The 17,895-nt window shown below is 29.5% G+C and overlaps 1 protein-coding gene across 6 annotated transcripts in view; it reads left to right on the plus strand.

The window, feature by feature from the left end:
• The window catches only part of LOC103570110 (guanine nucleotide-releasing factor 2), a 107,745-nt gene that overhangs the window by 76,139 nt on the left and 13,711 nt on the right, over window positions 1–17,895 (plus strand). For 3 of the 6 annotated variants that reach the window (XM_053740414.1, XM_053740418.1, XM_053740419.1), the window contains exons 2-11: window positions 3,040–3,484; window positions 4,880–5,113; window positions 8,780–8,965; window positions 9,110–9,414; window positions 10,599–10,718; window positions 13,015–13,358; window positions 13,474–13,672; window positions 14,285–14,308; window positions 15,715–15,910; window positions 16,331–16,917. In XM_053740414.1, coding sequence (XP_053596389.1) covers window positions 3,040–3,484; window positions 4,880–5,113; window positions 8,780–8,965; window positions 9,110–9,414; window positions 10,599–10,718; window positions 13,015–13,358; window positions 13,474–13,672; window positions 14,285–14,308; window positions 15,715–15,910; window positions 16,331–16,917 — 2,640 coding nt within the window. The remainder of the gene's footprint in view (window positions 1–3,039; window positions 3,485–4,879; window positions 5,114–8,779; window positions 8,966–9,109; window positions 9,415–10,598; window positions 10,719–13,014; window positions 13,359–13,473; window positions 13,673–14,284; window positions 14,309–15,714; window positions 15,911–16,330; window positions 16,918–17,895) is intronic. The other 3 variants (XM_053740415.1, XM_053740417.1, XM_053740416.1) reach the window with 3 other exon arrangements.

Here is a 17,895-nt window from a genome sequence, read left to right on the forward strand (position 1 = left end):
TTTTAATTTTATTTATTAATTTATATTGAGGGATTTAATCTCACTCCATTGAAAAGTACGTGGGTATAAGAGCTTTTACCATACTTAAAAAAGAAAAGTTTATAAAATAAATTTTTTCAGTAACGAGTTTAAACATTTATTATTTATGTTTATTTTTAATTTAAATATAAATGATAACGATTGTTATATATATGTTTTTTAGTTTAATTATAAACTTTTTTGTTACCGAGTACAACTTAATATATATATTTTTTTACACACTGTTTTGGGAATTAGGGAACAATTTGTGGACACTAGGGATTGAATGAGTGAGAACATCCCCTGGCATTGTGCCAGATCACGTGCATATTTCTTATTCGTCTGCTGGCACATCTATGCTAGCATAGAATTTTTTTTTTAACGTCTGAAAAAAAAAAAAATTAAAGGAAAATTAGAACGAGTATTCCAAGCACTGGAAAAACACCAATGGGATGTGCCAGCACGTGCATACACGCTTGTTTTTTGTGTGAGCAGACAAGAGAATAGATTCAGTAGACTCTGTAACAGAGTAGAAGAATCTTTGACGAGTGTCATAAAATTTTATTTCATTTTTTATTACTGGCTTTTATTCTTTTATTCGATAACTTATATATTTATTGTGTTATTTTTACAATGTGGAAAAACAAAATAATTTATTTTATATTGCAATAGAATTTAGTTTTTTTCTGCAATTAAAATTTATTTTTCACAACTTCCAAGTGGCAAAATAAGAGAAGACAAGAGAGGCAGGAGAGAAGTTGATCCAATTAAGGGGGATGAAGATTGACAAAGGTGTGGAAATAGCCTTCACTCGGATGAAGGTGAAATACGATGAGATGTAGGGAAGAGAGAGAGAGAAAGAGAACAGGGATGGGAATATTGTGAAGAACAAAGAGAGAAATGGGTAAAAGAGATAGTAGATTAAAGCCAATACTCTGGTTGAAAATGTCATTTAATTGCACGATCCACGATCAACTCACTATTGCTCTGTGTTAAAATCGAGGCTATTGTTTACACCGACGTGGTCGTAAACAGGTACAATGAATTGAAATTAAGCCTGGATGTCTATTTGAACGACTTGGATCAAAAGACTCACAGTCCTCTATTATTTCCCAATATATACAATTCCTATGGGTACAAATAAAACCCATTACTCAAGTATTCATCCACTTAATTATATTTTTCATTATTTTAATTGTTTTTTATGATTTAAAATTTTTTACTATACTTTATATATTTATTTTATAAATGTAGACGAAGTAGGTAGAATGTAACTAATTGTTAATAAGCGACATTTTATCTTTAATTAAATTTTATTCCAGCTCTTTTTAATTTTACTGTCAGAACCATTGTTCGCTAAAAATACAAATTTATTGTACGAGAATGTTTTAATTGCATATTACGCAATTATTGCACATAATTGTTTTCATTTTATGCACTTCATAAAATAATTCAAATATTCATATTTTTGATATTGAGTTCATCAGATTAAAATTACTGAAAAATCTCTAAATTATAACTAAATTATTTTTAATCATTTTTTGAAAAGAGAGAAAAGGTTCAAATTAATCGAAATTTTGCGAAAAATTATTTTTAAGGTAGTAATGGATTTTTTCGATAAACTAATTTAAAATTATAAATATGAAATATAAAGAAAGTGGGCTGTAAAATTTCAAATTTTACGAAAATAATATATGCAAACTTTTAATTTTACTGTTTTAAATTCAAAATGTGTACATGACGACGTAATAGCTTTCAATTTTATTAGTGTAACTTTGTTTGCAATTTTATTTGTTGGAATACAATGATATACACCCACACACACACCTCACGATCATACACAGGTCATACCTGTATTTTGCTGCAACTACGGAGAGGTTTTATGACCTCTAGACCTAAGACCAAAAAAACGCATTTTCTATAGTCAGTCCAAAAAGGCCTCTTTTAATCGATAGTACTTAAATATAATTTCACGCCCGCTTAAAGTTTTTATAGTCATTCCACATACAGATATTGTCACTTCTTATTATCCATATTGTTCAATATATAGTTCGCATACACTGTAAAAAATTTCGGTGTAAAAATAGACCCGGAGAACTTTACACGGCGGTGTAGTGTGGAATAACGGTGTAAAATTCTCTCGGTGTAAATTTTCCATCCGTGTAATTTTGTCCACGGTGTAATCTACTTTTTTTATACCATTGCGTGTTACTCGTAATTTTGATTAATGAGCAACAAACGATCGTTGAATATTTTTAACTACTTAATCAATAACTACATTAATTTTATTTAGATATTAAATAGTATGTTGAACATTTAAATATTTTTATGATTAATTTTCTTAACGCAAAATTATCATGAATTATACATTTACACGTTTGGCGGGGTAAAAAATTTAAATTCACACCGCCTAAATTTAACACCGAATTTGGTGTAATTTTCACATGAAAATTTTTACACTGCGGCATTTGCACTACACCGAGTCCAAAATATTTTTTACAGTGTATACAATAATTAATAACCCTGTAATTATGTCAATAAACTGTGACTTCCATTATTTTGAAAATTGGCGAAATTTTTATACGAACAAATTTCCCATGCAAATTTGTGGCATAAAATTAAATCACCACTTCACTTACTTTACAAATAAAAATGATGTTTCTAAAAATATTAAAGTACTTGTGCTAGAATAACACAAGTACTCTCAATAAACATTTGAATATCTATAAACTATAGTAGTTAGAGTTTAAAAAATAGGCTTGAAATTTAACTAAAAAACTAAAGAGCCTAATTGGCGTTAGCGGTCTCCGCATAACCGGACTAAGACTATAATTTTCTTGAGAACATTCTCATCATGCACCTTTGTTCACATTTATATTAAGACGCATGTAATTATTAAGAAACTGTGGCCATGAATACAAATTAAAAGTTATAAAGATAAGAACAATAATAATGATAATTAATAAAGAAAAAAAAAGTATAGCGAATTAAACAGAATAAAAATGTTATTTTATGTTTCAGAAGTAGAGGAGCGTCCCAGTGGAAAAGCACGCGGCAGCAAACTCGCCCGACGTGCGCGCTCCTTCAAAGAGGATTTTCTGGAAAAATTTTCCCAGATGCGTTCACCGGGGATAAATTCCAGTGGGGGTGTTAGCGGAAGTGGAGGGGGTGGTGCTGGAAGTGGTGCTGCTGGTAACACCAGTGGTGTTACGACACGAGCAGCGTCACCCTCATCACCCCGCACGCCACGTGAAAAAACTACCCCTATTACTAACGATAGTCTTGAAAAAAACCCTCTACGTGATCTTCATATACATGTAAGACAAGTTCAGCTGGCTTTACTGCATTTTCGTGATGTTGTGTCGAAGAAAAAGTTGGAAATGTTACCAGGCAATGGCACCATTGTTTTAGACACCGTTACAACAATACACACTGTACTAAAATCTTATCTTCTCTATGAGAATAGGTAAATTATTATTATTATTATTATCATTTCTAGTATTTATATAAATTTATTTTAATATAAGAGCTGTGCACTGTAAGAAAAATTGGTGTAAGTTCACCCCAGTATTAAAGTTATCGGTGTTAAATTTAACTTCGTAAACTGTGATAAAATCGCAAATCGAATTGTATTTTAAATACAGAAAGAAAAATTTAATGTCCCGAAACTTAATGATACGACAGATTGACACGCAGATAAATTTTAGTAAAAACCACTAAAAGTTTGGTACTGTGAAAACATGTGATAAATATATGAACTTTTCACAAGCACATTATAAAATATACTACTCGATAGCATGTAAATGAAGTGCAATTTCTACTAACAACATAGTAAAAATTTAGTTAGTGACTAGATGTCCTTACAGGACCAAACTTTGTGGGTAATATTTAGTCAAAAATTATTTGCGTGTTCATGAGCTTTAAATTACCTTTTGAAAAACATGACTGATTTAATTTTGTAATAAAAAATTTAAGTAATTTGTTGAGTTTAATAAAAGGGACATTGCTTACTTCAGAGTTAATAAAATTGTTTTATTTCAATTCACAGAAATTTCATATTTTTCACGAAGTATTATTATTTTTTTTATGCCCTCCGGCCGAAAAGTAGCAACTTTCGGGCCGCTGCACTGAACGAAGTTGCAACTTTCCGACTCAGTCGAGCAGAAAAATAGTATCTGCACTTTGGCCAGTAAAGAAGAAAACCTCAAACCATATGTTTGTCAGCCTCGGCCAACAATTACATGTGATCTGAGACTTTTCTTATTTTACTGGCCTAGGTATGTAATATACTATTTTTGTTTTATAGATCTTAACCCTTCAGCACTCTCGTGATTAGAAAAATTGAAAATTAAGGTTAGAATGACAGCTGTTTGTAAACATCTTGGCCATCAATAAATTGTTCATGCACGAAAATACCCGAATTGAGTCGATTATACTCGATTCCTAAATTTTTACACCTTATCTTACTATAGTGATGAGAAAAAATCTCACAGCAACAATAAAAATTTTTTTAAAAATATTGTACCAAAACAATTAAATAATACTGTTGTAATCTGATAGGGTATTAAATTTTCGACAGAGAAAAAATATCGTCATTCATTACATTTGAAATTTTATAGAAAATGTAGATAACATATGAGTGCGAACGCGCTGAAGGGTTAAAACACATATTCACTCTCTCATACACCGATTAGAGTTAATTTACTCTGCATATACACCGTTTTAACACCGATGGGATAGCACCGCTGTTACATCAGTTTGAGTTCGTTTTAACACCGCACCGATATTAAACTGTCCATTTTACCACCCCTTTTTTCAGTGTGTTTTGTTTTCTAAATAAAATTATTTATTGATTTTACAGTTCAACTTTGGGCTCAGCCACAAATCAAGTTTACCAAGCCCTAGCACAACTTCTAAAACTTTGCGACGACGTGTTGTTGCACGGTGATCAATCTGCTCCATGCCCGGCTTTAGATACTGAAAACGTGACCCATGTTATAGGATTAGTTGAGGATGCTGTTAAGAATTTAGTTAGTTTGGCACATGAGAAAATAACTAATCGACAAAAACCAACACCCATTACAACTAACAACAGGTAATAACATCAACTATCGTCATTTATTAGCTTTTAAATTAATTACTTTAAATAATTCTTTCTCTAACTAAATAAATTTATTACAACTTCTGCAATTTTCGTTAATTAAAACATTTTATTTCATAAATTTAATTCAATATTTTATAGAGTTTTCAAATAAAATTCAATTTATAGATACAATTTAGCCTCATTATTTTCGGAGATGATTTTTTAAAAAAGTGTCCCCTTTAAGAACTTTTTAAAATGAAATTTTTTGTTTTTCATTGTTGGGAAGTTTGACACTTTGAGAATGTTCTGGGATATTTCAAAGCTGATTTTATGAAAATATTTTATGAAAAATACGACTATAAAGTTTAGCATAACTATACAGCGTTCGTAACAGTATTTGAAACTTTAAAGACGTTTATGTCAAAACTATTATAAAGGAAAATGGGGTATCCCTAAAATTTTATAAAAAAAATTTGTGTTTTAAATATTCCAAAATCACTTTTGTAAATATCAGTTGAAAAATGTTAATGACTTGTTTTATGATAGAAACTTTTTTTTCACATTTTTTAGGGGGTACCCCATTTTGCCCACAAAAAGTGAAAATTTATTTTCTAACGGCAGATAAAAATTTTTTGTCATATCAACCGCGGAAGTTGAATTTTCGAGTAACATGCAGAAGGCGCAACCTATACGATTTCTGGCGATCTATAGTTTAGTTAACTTTCCTCGAACTAGTATCGAAAAGTAACTTCTCTCTCCCGATCTGTCTCTACATTCCTACACGACTACAAAAATACACTGTAGATGAGTCGTATTATCTTTTAATTCAACAAACGTCCGCTAGATAGAACTTATAAATTAACTAAGCAGTAATTAAACATTTTTGACTGTTTCTCTCGAAAATTCAACTTCCGCTCAAACTCGTGACGTCACTTCAAGCCATCAGAATCCCTACCGTTCCGCATACGTATTGAAAATAACTATTTTCTATTCATTTAAATATCAGTTGAAAAAAAATAATTAACGTATTTAAGTCCCCGAAAATGTACTATTTCCTTAACCTATTTTGTCTCCCCCCCCCCCCTCCTCCCTATAAGAACTAGAGTTTATTTGAAATATTTTCATTTCGATTAATTATTGAAACTTAATTTTGACAGTTACTGTTACCATCACAAACAATTTTAATCTTGAAAAAGCTTCGATTGAGTTCTATTTAAAGTACCCAATTTTTTTATTTTTTTATTTTTGATAAGCCGGTTTCGAGAAAAAGTCACCGCGAAATTGAAAAAAATAATTAATGTTTAAAAAAAAAAATCACTGCAATTTCTAACTAAGAGTCCACTCCTTTTAAAAAGAGTTGTAACTTTTTTCTATTTTGCACTCAAGTAGACGAACAATATTATTCTTGTTCCACTTGCACAGTAAATGAAATACTTTGTCCGAGTTTTTCTGTTCAACAAATAAAAATTGTAAAAAATAAAAAATAAAAAACGTAGCTTCCTAGGTTATAGAATATTATATCGAGCCTCGATTTTCATTTTCCATTTAGAATTTTTTTAGTGCAATACTCTTGGTTTTAGAATTACTCTTCAGAATTTAGTGAAATTTCACATATTAGTAGATAATAATAAAAAAAACATCAAATGAAATTTTTCAAGAACTACAGAGCACTAGTAAAATGTTGAATTCATAAACATTTAACATTAAGTCTCATTTAAGCGTCTATAATTGGCTGCCAAAAATATTAGATATGACACAGCGAGTAGTAATAGTATATTGTATAACAAGTGTGATAAGTTGGCACGAGCTATTTGGCAAACAAAACAGCTTGCGCTAAGATTCCACTTTTATTGCATGAATGATAAAAAGATATCTAATTGTTCAAATTGTTCATCAGCTGTACAAAAAACATTTTTTAGCTGCATATGCATAGCTAACGTGCAGAAAATGTCTAACTAACTCATTGAGTCATCTTGTGACAAGATTTTTAATTATATTTGTAAGTGCCCTTTATTACCTGCCGCTTATAAGCACTCATTGGCGTACTTTTAAGTGTTTTTTGCAAAAATTAATAGAGTAGAAAAACCATTTTTGAACACTTAATACTTCATTTTAATTAATGAGTGTTTAAAATAAAATTTCTATTGTAATAGTGTGATAAAAGTAACTTTGTACACATTTTAAAAATTAATTTTGTCATTGCGCCTTTTACAAATTATTTTATTTTAATTTTTCAAGTGGTCAAAATCGGTACCTCTAGCTTATATCTAGTACAATTCGTACAGACGCTCGTTGTTTTGACAATTTCGCCTTCTGCTTAATTGTCAATTGTCATAACTGGCGTCTTGTACGCCATCGTACTCAATATATGAACTACTATTTTTAAATTTTATATAACATAGTTACCTAATACAACTTATGAATCTTGTTTTCTGTATATTATAACCTATAAGTTTAGTTTCGCATCGTCTTTATGTTTCTTTGAATTTTCATTCAGACAATGATGTTCTGATGCTAAAGTTATAATCAATTGAAAGTCCCTCATATTTATATAAATATTTAATTTCGAAGATGAAGAGGGGTTAGTTATCGAAAATTTGATATACTACCTGTAAAGTACTAAATAATTAATACTCAATTGAATGGAGAATAGGGCTGACTGTAATAACCTATTCACATTTGGAAGAGGGTAAGAAGCTATAGAGTTATAGAGTTATGGTTAATTTAGAATTAGCAAGGGGGATAAAGAAGACATTAGTGTAACTTTATGGGCAGCCCCTTATAAATATAGTATCGAATGTATAAACCTTAAATAGCGAGCATTTGTATTCGAAAGCTATTCTGTAATTTAACAATTCATTACCTTTGGGACTAAAGGGTATACAAATCTAACTTTGTATCAAAGTGTCATTGATCAAATAAAGTTAAATTTTGATATTACTATTTATAAGTGAGGTTTAAAGTTATATTAACTGTAAAAGTTAGAAATTATATATATATTAATATTTATTTATTAAGGAGGGTCTATAGTAATTTTTGTCCAAACTTTTCTCTCAAACAAAACCTTTAAACGCAAAATTAAGAACGAGGCTCGATGTATTATTCTATAATCTAGCAATCTACGTTTTCATTTTTCAAAAATTTTCATATGGTTCAAAAACCATCAAATTTTCGCGCGACATTTGAAATTTTTTTAAAAAAATCCGCTATTTTGTTAAATTTCTTTTTTTTGCCCGAGGGTCATAGTATGGAAAGTACCTTCTAGTTTGATAAACTTTTTAGTTTTTTTGATTTCATGGACTATGAAGGTCACTATCACTGCAGCAGGGGGGGACTATTTTTTTTAGCGGAAGATTGTGAATAACTCGCTGAATTTTGAATTTTTTGGTCCAAAAATTTGATCTAGTATACACTATATATCCAAAAATATATCCTTCAAACATTAAAACATTTCCTGCCGTGGTTTTCTTTAAAAAAATTCCCAAAAATCATTTTTGTTTCGGGTGATCACACTAGTGTTCCCCCTTAAAAGACAGACATGAGCAAAGTTTCTATTTATTACGCAACAACAAGGACAGTACCGTTCATCGACTTGAGTGTGACAGAGAAAAAAGTACAAACCCCTTTTGAAATAATTTATATAAGTATCTAATTACTGTTTACTTTTCTATTTTTTAGAACTTCAGGTTACGGTACAGAATTAACGTCTCAACGGAATTCACTTCCTGACATTCCACTAACACCACGAGAAAGACAAATTCTCGAACAAACAGCAGCTTCAAGTACGTTAGTTCGTAGTTCCCACAGCTCTGAGTCAATCCTGAGGGATTCTAGTCCACCGCCAAAACCACCACTTCCAGACAGGTATAAATAGTATCTGAAACAAAAGTTTTCAAATAAATTAATTCAAGCTTAGAGATAAATAAATATAATTTAAAATAAATTTATAATGAAGACAAGTAAAAAATATTTTAGTCAAATATTTAAGTTATAAACTTTTTGAATCAGGACAAATATAAGTCTGTCAGAGGAGAATAGTTCTTCAACACCACCACCTCTACCACCAAAAAGAAGAACACGAGCTCAACAATTGTTGGACGAGTCAGATGGTTTCTTGGCATCAAGCCTCGACCGGTGTTCATTAAGAAGCCGGTCTCCTGAGGATTCTTCATCGCTTCTTAGTGCGTCCGCAGGAAGTCTAGACTCGGCGTTAAATCACTCGAGGGACGAAGATGAAATTCGCGCTATTATGGGCCCTAATAACGAGTCTTTGAACGACAGCATGGATTTAAGTTTAATGGCAACTATTCACGGTAATTAACATCATTTTTTTTTTTAATTAATTAATCAGCTCATTAACCTCAATTAACATTAACATACTCGACTATCTCCACAATTATTTATTGAAATCTTCTATCAAATATTTTCTTTGCTAACAATCGATCCTCAGTCTTCGTGACGTCATCTTAAAATGTCGGGAATCCCTTGAAAATTTTTTTTTTCATACTTTAATTACATATTAGTTCAATTGCGGCGCTATCAGCAATAATACAATGGCGCGAAAAATTTGAAAATTCAAACTACAAAAAACATTGGTTACCAATTAAAATAAAAAAATCGAATTTAAGGTCACTTTTATAATGTTTATATAAAAGTAAAAGAAAACTCATATATATGAGTCATTAATAATTCAACCTCAATTTGACTTTTATATATTTATACTTATGAGTCTGTATAAATACTCGCCGGTATTTTTGCGTTGGTGTAAGCTGGTGTTCTTCGTAACACTCTCCATTCAGACACTTGTATATGATATATGTACACATATATCTATATATTTATATATGTGAACAGACCAGTTACTCCATAGAATCAGTAGGTGTTTAAGTAATATCCAACTCAGATGCTATATGTTACGTCCAATGGGTTTACGTTTACGCTATAGAATATCTTAGTTTAGTTTCCATACATGTATACAACACAAAACGTGTGACAGTCCTCGCGATTAGTCAGCAGAACTCGCATCAGAAACAGCTTGTCACACAACCAGATGTAGGACTATAGTTGTTGCTTTGGAGTCAGTATACAGAGCATATATATTTCTACCAGCCAGTCTGGTTTCGACTCTCGGCTCTTTAGCTGTCGAAAGTGAAACATCATCAGTTCCCATATATTTCATTCACGATACGTAATATCCATTAAATGCCAAGAGTTTAATTACATTTTTATTTACTTTTACCAGTAAAATTATAAACACTTATTTGTATCTCAAATTTTAATTTTTAAATTTGTAATAAAATGGAGAAAAATAATTCGCTGCTACGCAATCGTGAAATGTGTGACAAAATTTTCATGGAGTTGCGAGATATATGTTTAGGTATTTTTTTTAATTTTTGAAATTTATATATTTGTTTGGATTGTAATTAATAAGTATGAGTATGACTGATTATCTATATTTGTATTTAATTATATGAATGAAGTTATTGTTTATGTTAAGGTCTACAATTAAATGGAACAAATAATTGTACTGGATGGGTTGGTTCTGAAACAAGTATACCGAGTACAATGCTGTTGGGTCAGCAAACACCACAAGATATACTCAACCCATTCACAACTGGTAAGTTTATTAGTTACATATATTTGTGTATAGGTATATATTTATGTAGTTTACTAGTCACGGTGTCTATTTCGTTTAATTTATTTTAAAATATTTTAGTACTAGATCTGTTACTGTGCCACTGCATTCGGTTTGCGTGCACTAATAAATTATGTCAAACTCGCGACGTTATGCCATACAAAAATAACACTGAAAAATATAAAAACAAAACTTTTAAAATCGGTTTAAAAACAAATTTAAATGAACTTTAAATTTATACTTTTACGCAAACTTTAATAGAAATGGGTTTTTAGAACTGCAGTGCATTTATATTTTTAGTTTTATAATTAATTATTCATAAAGATGTGACCGATTTTTAAAAATATCAAAGCTCAATTTAAAGTTTTAAAAATATGAGCGGTAATTTATATAATTTTTAAAAAATTGAAGGGTAATTTGATTGACTTTTTCCTGAGGCAAGTATGTATATTGATTTTTAATGTAGTAATGATTGATTCGGCTGTTGTCAAACAACGGGCAATCAAAGTTTCGGTAGCTAACTTAAGCCTGCAGGGAAAACGCGATGAAATTTATCTCGACCAAATTGACCGATTCAAATGTGCCTGCGGCTATTAAACCAGTTTATCAAGATCCATATTTCGCTTCATTTCGAAATAAATTGGAATACTCAATTACAAAACATTTATACAATGACCAAATTTTTAATAAGAAAAAGAAAATATTTTCATTTCATACATTGTGATTGTTACCACATTTATAAATACTTTTTTGACATTTATAATACATATTAGGGTGGTCGTTAAAAATAACATTTTCTCAGACGCCTTATAGAAAGCTTCTCTTTAGTGAAAAAATACGTGGGAAATTTGGTTTTTTCTTTTTAAGTGAAAAAACACACGTGCCGAAGGACGATCGAAGTTCATTTTCCGATACAATCGCGGTTTTTTTAAAATACCTTATGAAATATGCAGATTAAAGGAAAAAATTATAGGAACAATTTTGTAGGAAATTAAATTCTTGACAAAAAAGGTCATGTTCATATTTTTTATAAAAAGTGTATTTACGAAGATATTTTGAAAAAACTTTTTTAAATCTTATCAATCGAGCATTTTAAGGATTACGAATGTTAAACATAACATTTTTTCTTAAATATAGACAACTTTGTAACTCGTAACATATCAATCATTAATGCTTGTTATAGTTTCTGTATACTTAGAAAAATTTTATTTTCAAAATTTGTAATCTTTAAAACGCTCAATTCATAAGATCAAAAAAACGTTTTTTTAAAAATATCTTCATAAATACACATTTTATAAAAAAAATGAACATGACCTTTTATGTCAAGAATTTAATTTCCTACAAAATTGTTCCTATGACTTTTTTCTTTAATCTGGATATTTCATGAGATATTTCAAAAAAACCGCGATTGTATCGAAAAATGAACTTTGATCGTCCTTCGGCATGTGTTCTTTTTACTTACAAAGAAAAAACTAAATTCCTCATGTATTTTTTCACTAAAAAGAAGCTTTTGATGGGGCATCTGAGAAAATTTAATTTTTAACAACCACCCTAATACATATGTTACATAATTTTGTAAAGTATACAGTTTTTAACTTTTAAATCATTTTTTTATAATTTTATTTTTAAAGTCAATTTTATTGATTTGTTCCGTCAGACGTTTTTTGTAGGCCATTCAATTCTTCATAAAATTATCTTAGAACTTTTTCGTGTAGTTTCAAAATTTCACGTAAAAATATTTATTTCTGTTACTATTTTAATAGCAAATGTTATGAAATCCAGAGCGACCTTTTAAAATTCTAATTATGAACATAACATGGAAGCATTAAAAAAATTGTTACTGCAAGATATAATATTCTCATATGTTTATATACAAAAATGTATATTAGAATAATCCGCAATTTTATAATTTTTTTTTTCTAATCTTTTAATCTTTTAATCTTTTTTCTAATTTTTTCTAATTTTCTAAGAATACTCTAAAAATTAATTATTAATTTTTAAAGCTCGTAAAAAATTTTAATTAATACAAAAAAAGAAAATTTAAAAACTAAAAAATACAGCGGTAAAAATTTAAAATTCAAATTAAATTCGACTAATAAAAATGATTATTTTCTAAACCAATTATAAAATATTTAAAAATAAAAATATTTAAATTTAACCTGCCGTTTAAAAGTCGACGGATTAACATAAAAAAAAATTTTTATTTTAAAAAATAAACTTTCCATTTAAACACTCAAGTAAAAATATTTTTAACGACACGTTTGTAATTGATGTGTAGGTATTGAAGGAAAAATAGAAAGATTGTCTACACAAACCCAAGAATCGGGATTTGTGTCAATGCACTCACAACGTAGTTCATCCCAAAGTTACACCACGAGCTCAAGTTTGACATCAAAAAGATCCTCTCAACAAAGTAGTGTCAGTTACAATTCACAGTCTTATAACTCGTCTATGTCTCAGCACCAACAGCAGACGTCATTTACCCAGCAAAAAATTTCCACAGACACCGAGAACTCGATCGTGACGCACAAAACAACGTCCCATAGTTCTACAAAAAATACTATCACTACAACCAGTTTAAGTGCCGATACTGACACGGCATTGCTGGAAAAATTGGTAAATGTGGGTGTAGTAATTTTTTTTTTTATTTTATTATTATTTAAATAAAATATTTTTACTTTAACCACCGGTTTTATTTTAAAACAAAAAAATAAATTTACTATTAATTTGTTTTTAGGAAATAGAAGCGTTGGATTCAAATGGAATACCACCAGCATTACCGGAGAAACGATCAAAGAAACGTAAAGAACGTTTGCCATCACAGTACGACAATGTACCAGAAAATGAACACTTATCAACCTGCAGTCTACACACGAGCTCAAGTGACAGCCCAGACGCAAGTAAACCACCGCCTTTGCCTCTCAAGAAACGTCACAGTAAGTTTAATTATTTTATTGATAACCGAGTGCTGGTAGTGTTTGAATAAGGATATGTTGATATTAAATGCTCATTTTAATATCGTTACTCAACTGCTGCCAATTATTCGCTCGAACTTGAAAAAAAAAAAAAAAAAAAAAAATGATAATAAAAAAAACAAGCTAGAAAACTATGACCAGCTGACGCTGCAGATGATTTGAATACTCGTTCTCGATAACAAAAAAAATATGTTTGCCAACTAGTCGATCGTTGAATATAATCGAGCAGACATCTACATCAGCAGCTCAGTTTTTTTTTTTTTAATTATTTATTAGAAATATTTGACGGTAGGAAAAATTCTAAATCTTCATTTTAACTTGACTTTTGTAAATATTATTTAGCAATTTAATTCTTCAGTAAATATCTAACGTCAGATATCTCTATTACGATTTAAATATTTATAATTTATAACTTTATTATTTTTTTTATCGTTAAATTCTTTAGTTGAAAAAGTTTTCTAGTGTAAATGAAATTAACGATTTGCCATTTCAAAAATATTTTAAATTAGAATATTGCATAAATATAAATATGTTAGGTTTTATAAACTGACGTATATATTTTGTATCCCCCAGTGTTCCAATCAGTGGCATATTCCGGTAAGTGGGATCACGCCCACGTTATATATCTCTCACCCTTCAGCAAAACCATCCTCACGCTAAGTTTTCATATAAATAAATACAAACAATAATAAAACATAACAAATTAATAATAATTTAAAAATAAATATAATAATTTATCTATTATCAAATACCCTGTTTTTGTTGACGTCAGTCACGCAGTCATGCGAGCGACTTACACAACGGCTTATTATAATTACTTTACATTGTCGCATGATCATATTTATCATTTTAAATTTTAATTATCTATTCCTTGTCAAAACCTTTCCGCTGTGCCATTAAATATAGAGATAGCGTTTGAGATTTGAGCTTTAATTTTTATTACTATTTATTTTACTATTAATTCAGTTTTTTTTAGCTTTGCAGTATGAACTTACATTGTAACAATAAATTTTTTTAATCAACGCATATATTTTCATATAAAATTTTTATAAATTAAAGAAAATTTTTTTTTAATTTACAAGTTTTGAGAAAAATTGTTGTTAATAAGTTTAAATTATTAATTAAATTGAAAATTATATTTTTTTAAAATTATTTTATATGGAAGTATATGTTAATAATTTAAATAGAAAATATTTGCAGAGAAAATTAAAAAAAAAAATAATTGTTTTAGAATTTGCGAAATATCAAGAGGGAGAGTGGTCCGAGATACAAAAAAAAAGAGGATATTTTTGTGATTTTTTTTTTTCAGAGTACATTCTTTATTAAAATTCTTAAAATTTGTGGCATAATTAAGCATCATTTCAAGAATATTCTGCTAAATTTTCATAGAAAAATATTGAAAAGTAAGCCAGTGGTAGTGGGGAGAGACGAGTCACTTAAAAAAAAAGTCTCCATGCCGTAGGCAGGATAACTCATGAATGCCTCATCTGAAATCAAAAAACCAAAAAGATTTCTCTAGTACATAAGTTTGTCTTGGATTTGAACGAAGGAATAAACAAAATATTCATTTTTGCTGTCATGAGACTTTGTTTCTAAGTGACTCGTCTATCCTCACTACTACTGGCTTATTTTTCAATATTTTTCTATGAAAATTTATCAAAATATTCTTGAAATGATGCTTAATAGTGTCACAAATTTTAAGAATTTTAATAAAGACGTTACTCTGAAAAAAAAAATCACAAAAATATCCTCTTTTTTTTTTGTATCTCGGACCACTCTCCCCCTTAATTTATTAAAAGAAAATTTTAGTTCACTGATAGTTGATTTATTACTTAATTTTTAGTAACAAAGTGTTTACCCCGCAAACAAAAGAAATTATATCTATTATATAATATCATACACTTGTTGCATTAAATCCCCACACAAATCGCTGCTTGATATTTTTAAACGAAATGAAAGTGTGATAATATAAAATTTAAATTTAAAAACTTTAACAATTACAGTAATGGCATACATGGAAATGTTTGGAAACTGTTCGCACAGTACGAACGATTTTATATCCGGGCTCGGCACGCGACATTCCGTTGCTGCTTATAATTCAATGCAAGCTGAGTGGCAACAGCACGAAATGTCTCTTACCACAACTCAATCTTGTTCTTCAATGGTTCACACTTTAACTAATTTACACGACGGAACAAGGTAAATATTTACTCTTTTTAAATTATATATAATTAACTATAATCACTTAGTTTTATGTATAATAATCACGCACTTCACTGCCTATTTTTAGTCATACAAAATTCATTTAATCAGAATTTTATTTTTATTTTCAATTTTTAAAGTCGATAATTAATTAAAAACAATGAAATTTCGGCTTTAATTTTTTCAAATAATTTTTAATCAATGAAAAAAATTAAAAAAAATTTATTGATGATAAATTTTTCATTTCATATCTAACAGGAAATTTTCGTAATGATCTTAAAGTTAGCAGACAACTAACAATTTTTCGATATTTTTTCAACGAATCGATAACAAAAATAAAAAAAAAATATGTGCATATAGAAAATATATTTATAATTAAAAAGTAAATATATGATAATTATATATTTAATTGTTTAGCATATCAATCAGTATGAGTCCAACGATGAAAGAAATGGCAAATTCTAGTCTACCACCAGCATTACCGCCAAAAAGGTCCCGATCCATTAGATCGAACATGACGCCCCCGCCGATATCACCAAAGCCCGCGTCTGTTAGTATTCACGGTATACGTACACCAGATTCAGTTATAACGTCTACTCCCGTTAAAGAAATAAAAGAGGAACAAGTCATGATAGCTGGCAAGAAGGATAATGTATCTCCGTTACTTGCCTTGAATAATAATAACATAAATAGCAACAATAATAATAGCAATCATAATAACATTATCAATAATAACAATAATAACAACAACAATAATAATAATAACAATAATTTGACATTGGACTCGCGATCATCATCAAGACCGGCAAGTAATGCGCTTTCCTCAATTTCCGTTGATGAAAATACATTAGAACTGAGGGATATTGATCAGGATGACGGGATTCTTGAGGAATTAGACATTAATAAATATCTAGTCTTTAAAAAACCTGAAGAAGACGGCCCGGATATTAGAGGCGGTCACCCGGATGCTCTATTAATTCATGCCACTAAAGCTAATAAACATGGTGAGTTTTATTTTTATTTTTATTTTTATTCATTTATTGCCGCCAAGCGGCATTACACGAAAAAAATTAGTAAATCCAAAAATACACGACCCTTAATGCTCATTTGATTGTGGAAAATATATATAAAAACAAAAAAAAAATCGACCTGTCGGTTGACCCAGTGGGCCAGCTTTAAAACTTCCCGCCCATATTGAGCTCCTTGAGCTCGAAAAATTGTTGTGGATACATTTTCGAGCTCGAAAATACTTTTGTATGCCTTTGTTTTCGAAAAATAACGTTTTTTACCATTTTTTCTACAACGATACCTCTCGAACAAATAAACCGATTAAGACGTTTCAGGTAGCAATCGACGCGCTTTATTAAGTTCTACAACTGATCAGATTTTAAAATTGATTTATCGAGTCGTTTTTGAGAAATTTCCAAAATACTAAAAAAAATTTTTTTTTTTTTCAATTCTTTCGTTAACGGTTTCTCTTGAATGAATGAACCGATTTTGATGGTTGAGGTGGCATTTGATGCGGCTTACAAAGTTTTAGAGCTGATTAGATTTTGGAATCAATCTATTTAGCGAATTAAAAGTTATTCAAAAAAAACATTTTTGAAAAAATTTTATTTTTGAAATATCTCCGAACGAAATTAAGCTCAAATTTTCAGTGTTTATAGTAAATAATAAGCCGCATCAAATGACACTTCGAAGATCAAAATCGGTTTATCCGTTCAAAAGTTACAGAATATTTACATACGTACGTACGTACATACACTCGGATATCATCTGGAATTTAGTCAGAATATCTTTCTAGAACCTCAAAACGTCGACATCTGTTGGAATTTCGATTTTCACAAATCGGGGTGAAATCAATAACTTCCCGAATTTTTAGAAATTTGCAATTTTCTTAGCGGGAAGTTAAAAAAGAGTCATGCAAAAAAAAAAGAAAAATGTACAATAAAAGTTTCAAGGACAATTTTTTTTCTTTCTGT

This window comes from Microplitis demolitor, chromosome 7 (assembly GCF_026212275.2).
Source record: "Microplitis demolitor isolate Queensland-Clemson2020A chromosome 7, iyMicDemo2.1a, whole genome shotgun sequence".
Lineage (NCBI taxonomy): Eukaryota > Metazoa > Arthropoda > Insecta > Hymenoptera > Braconidae > Microplitis > Microplitis demolitor.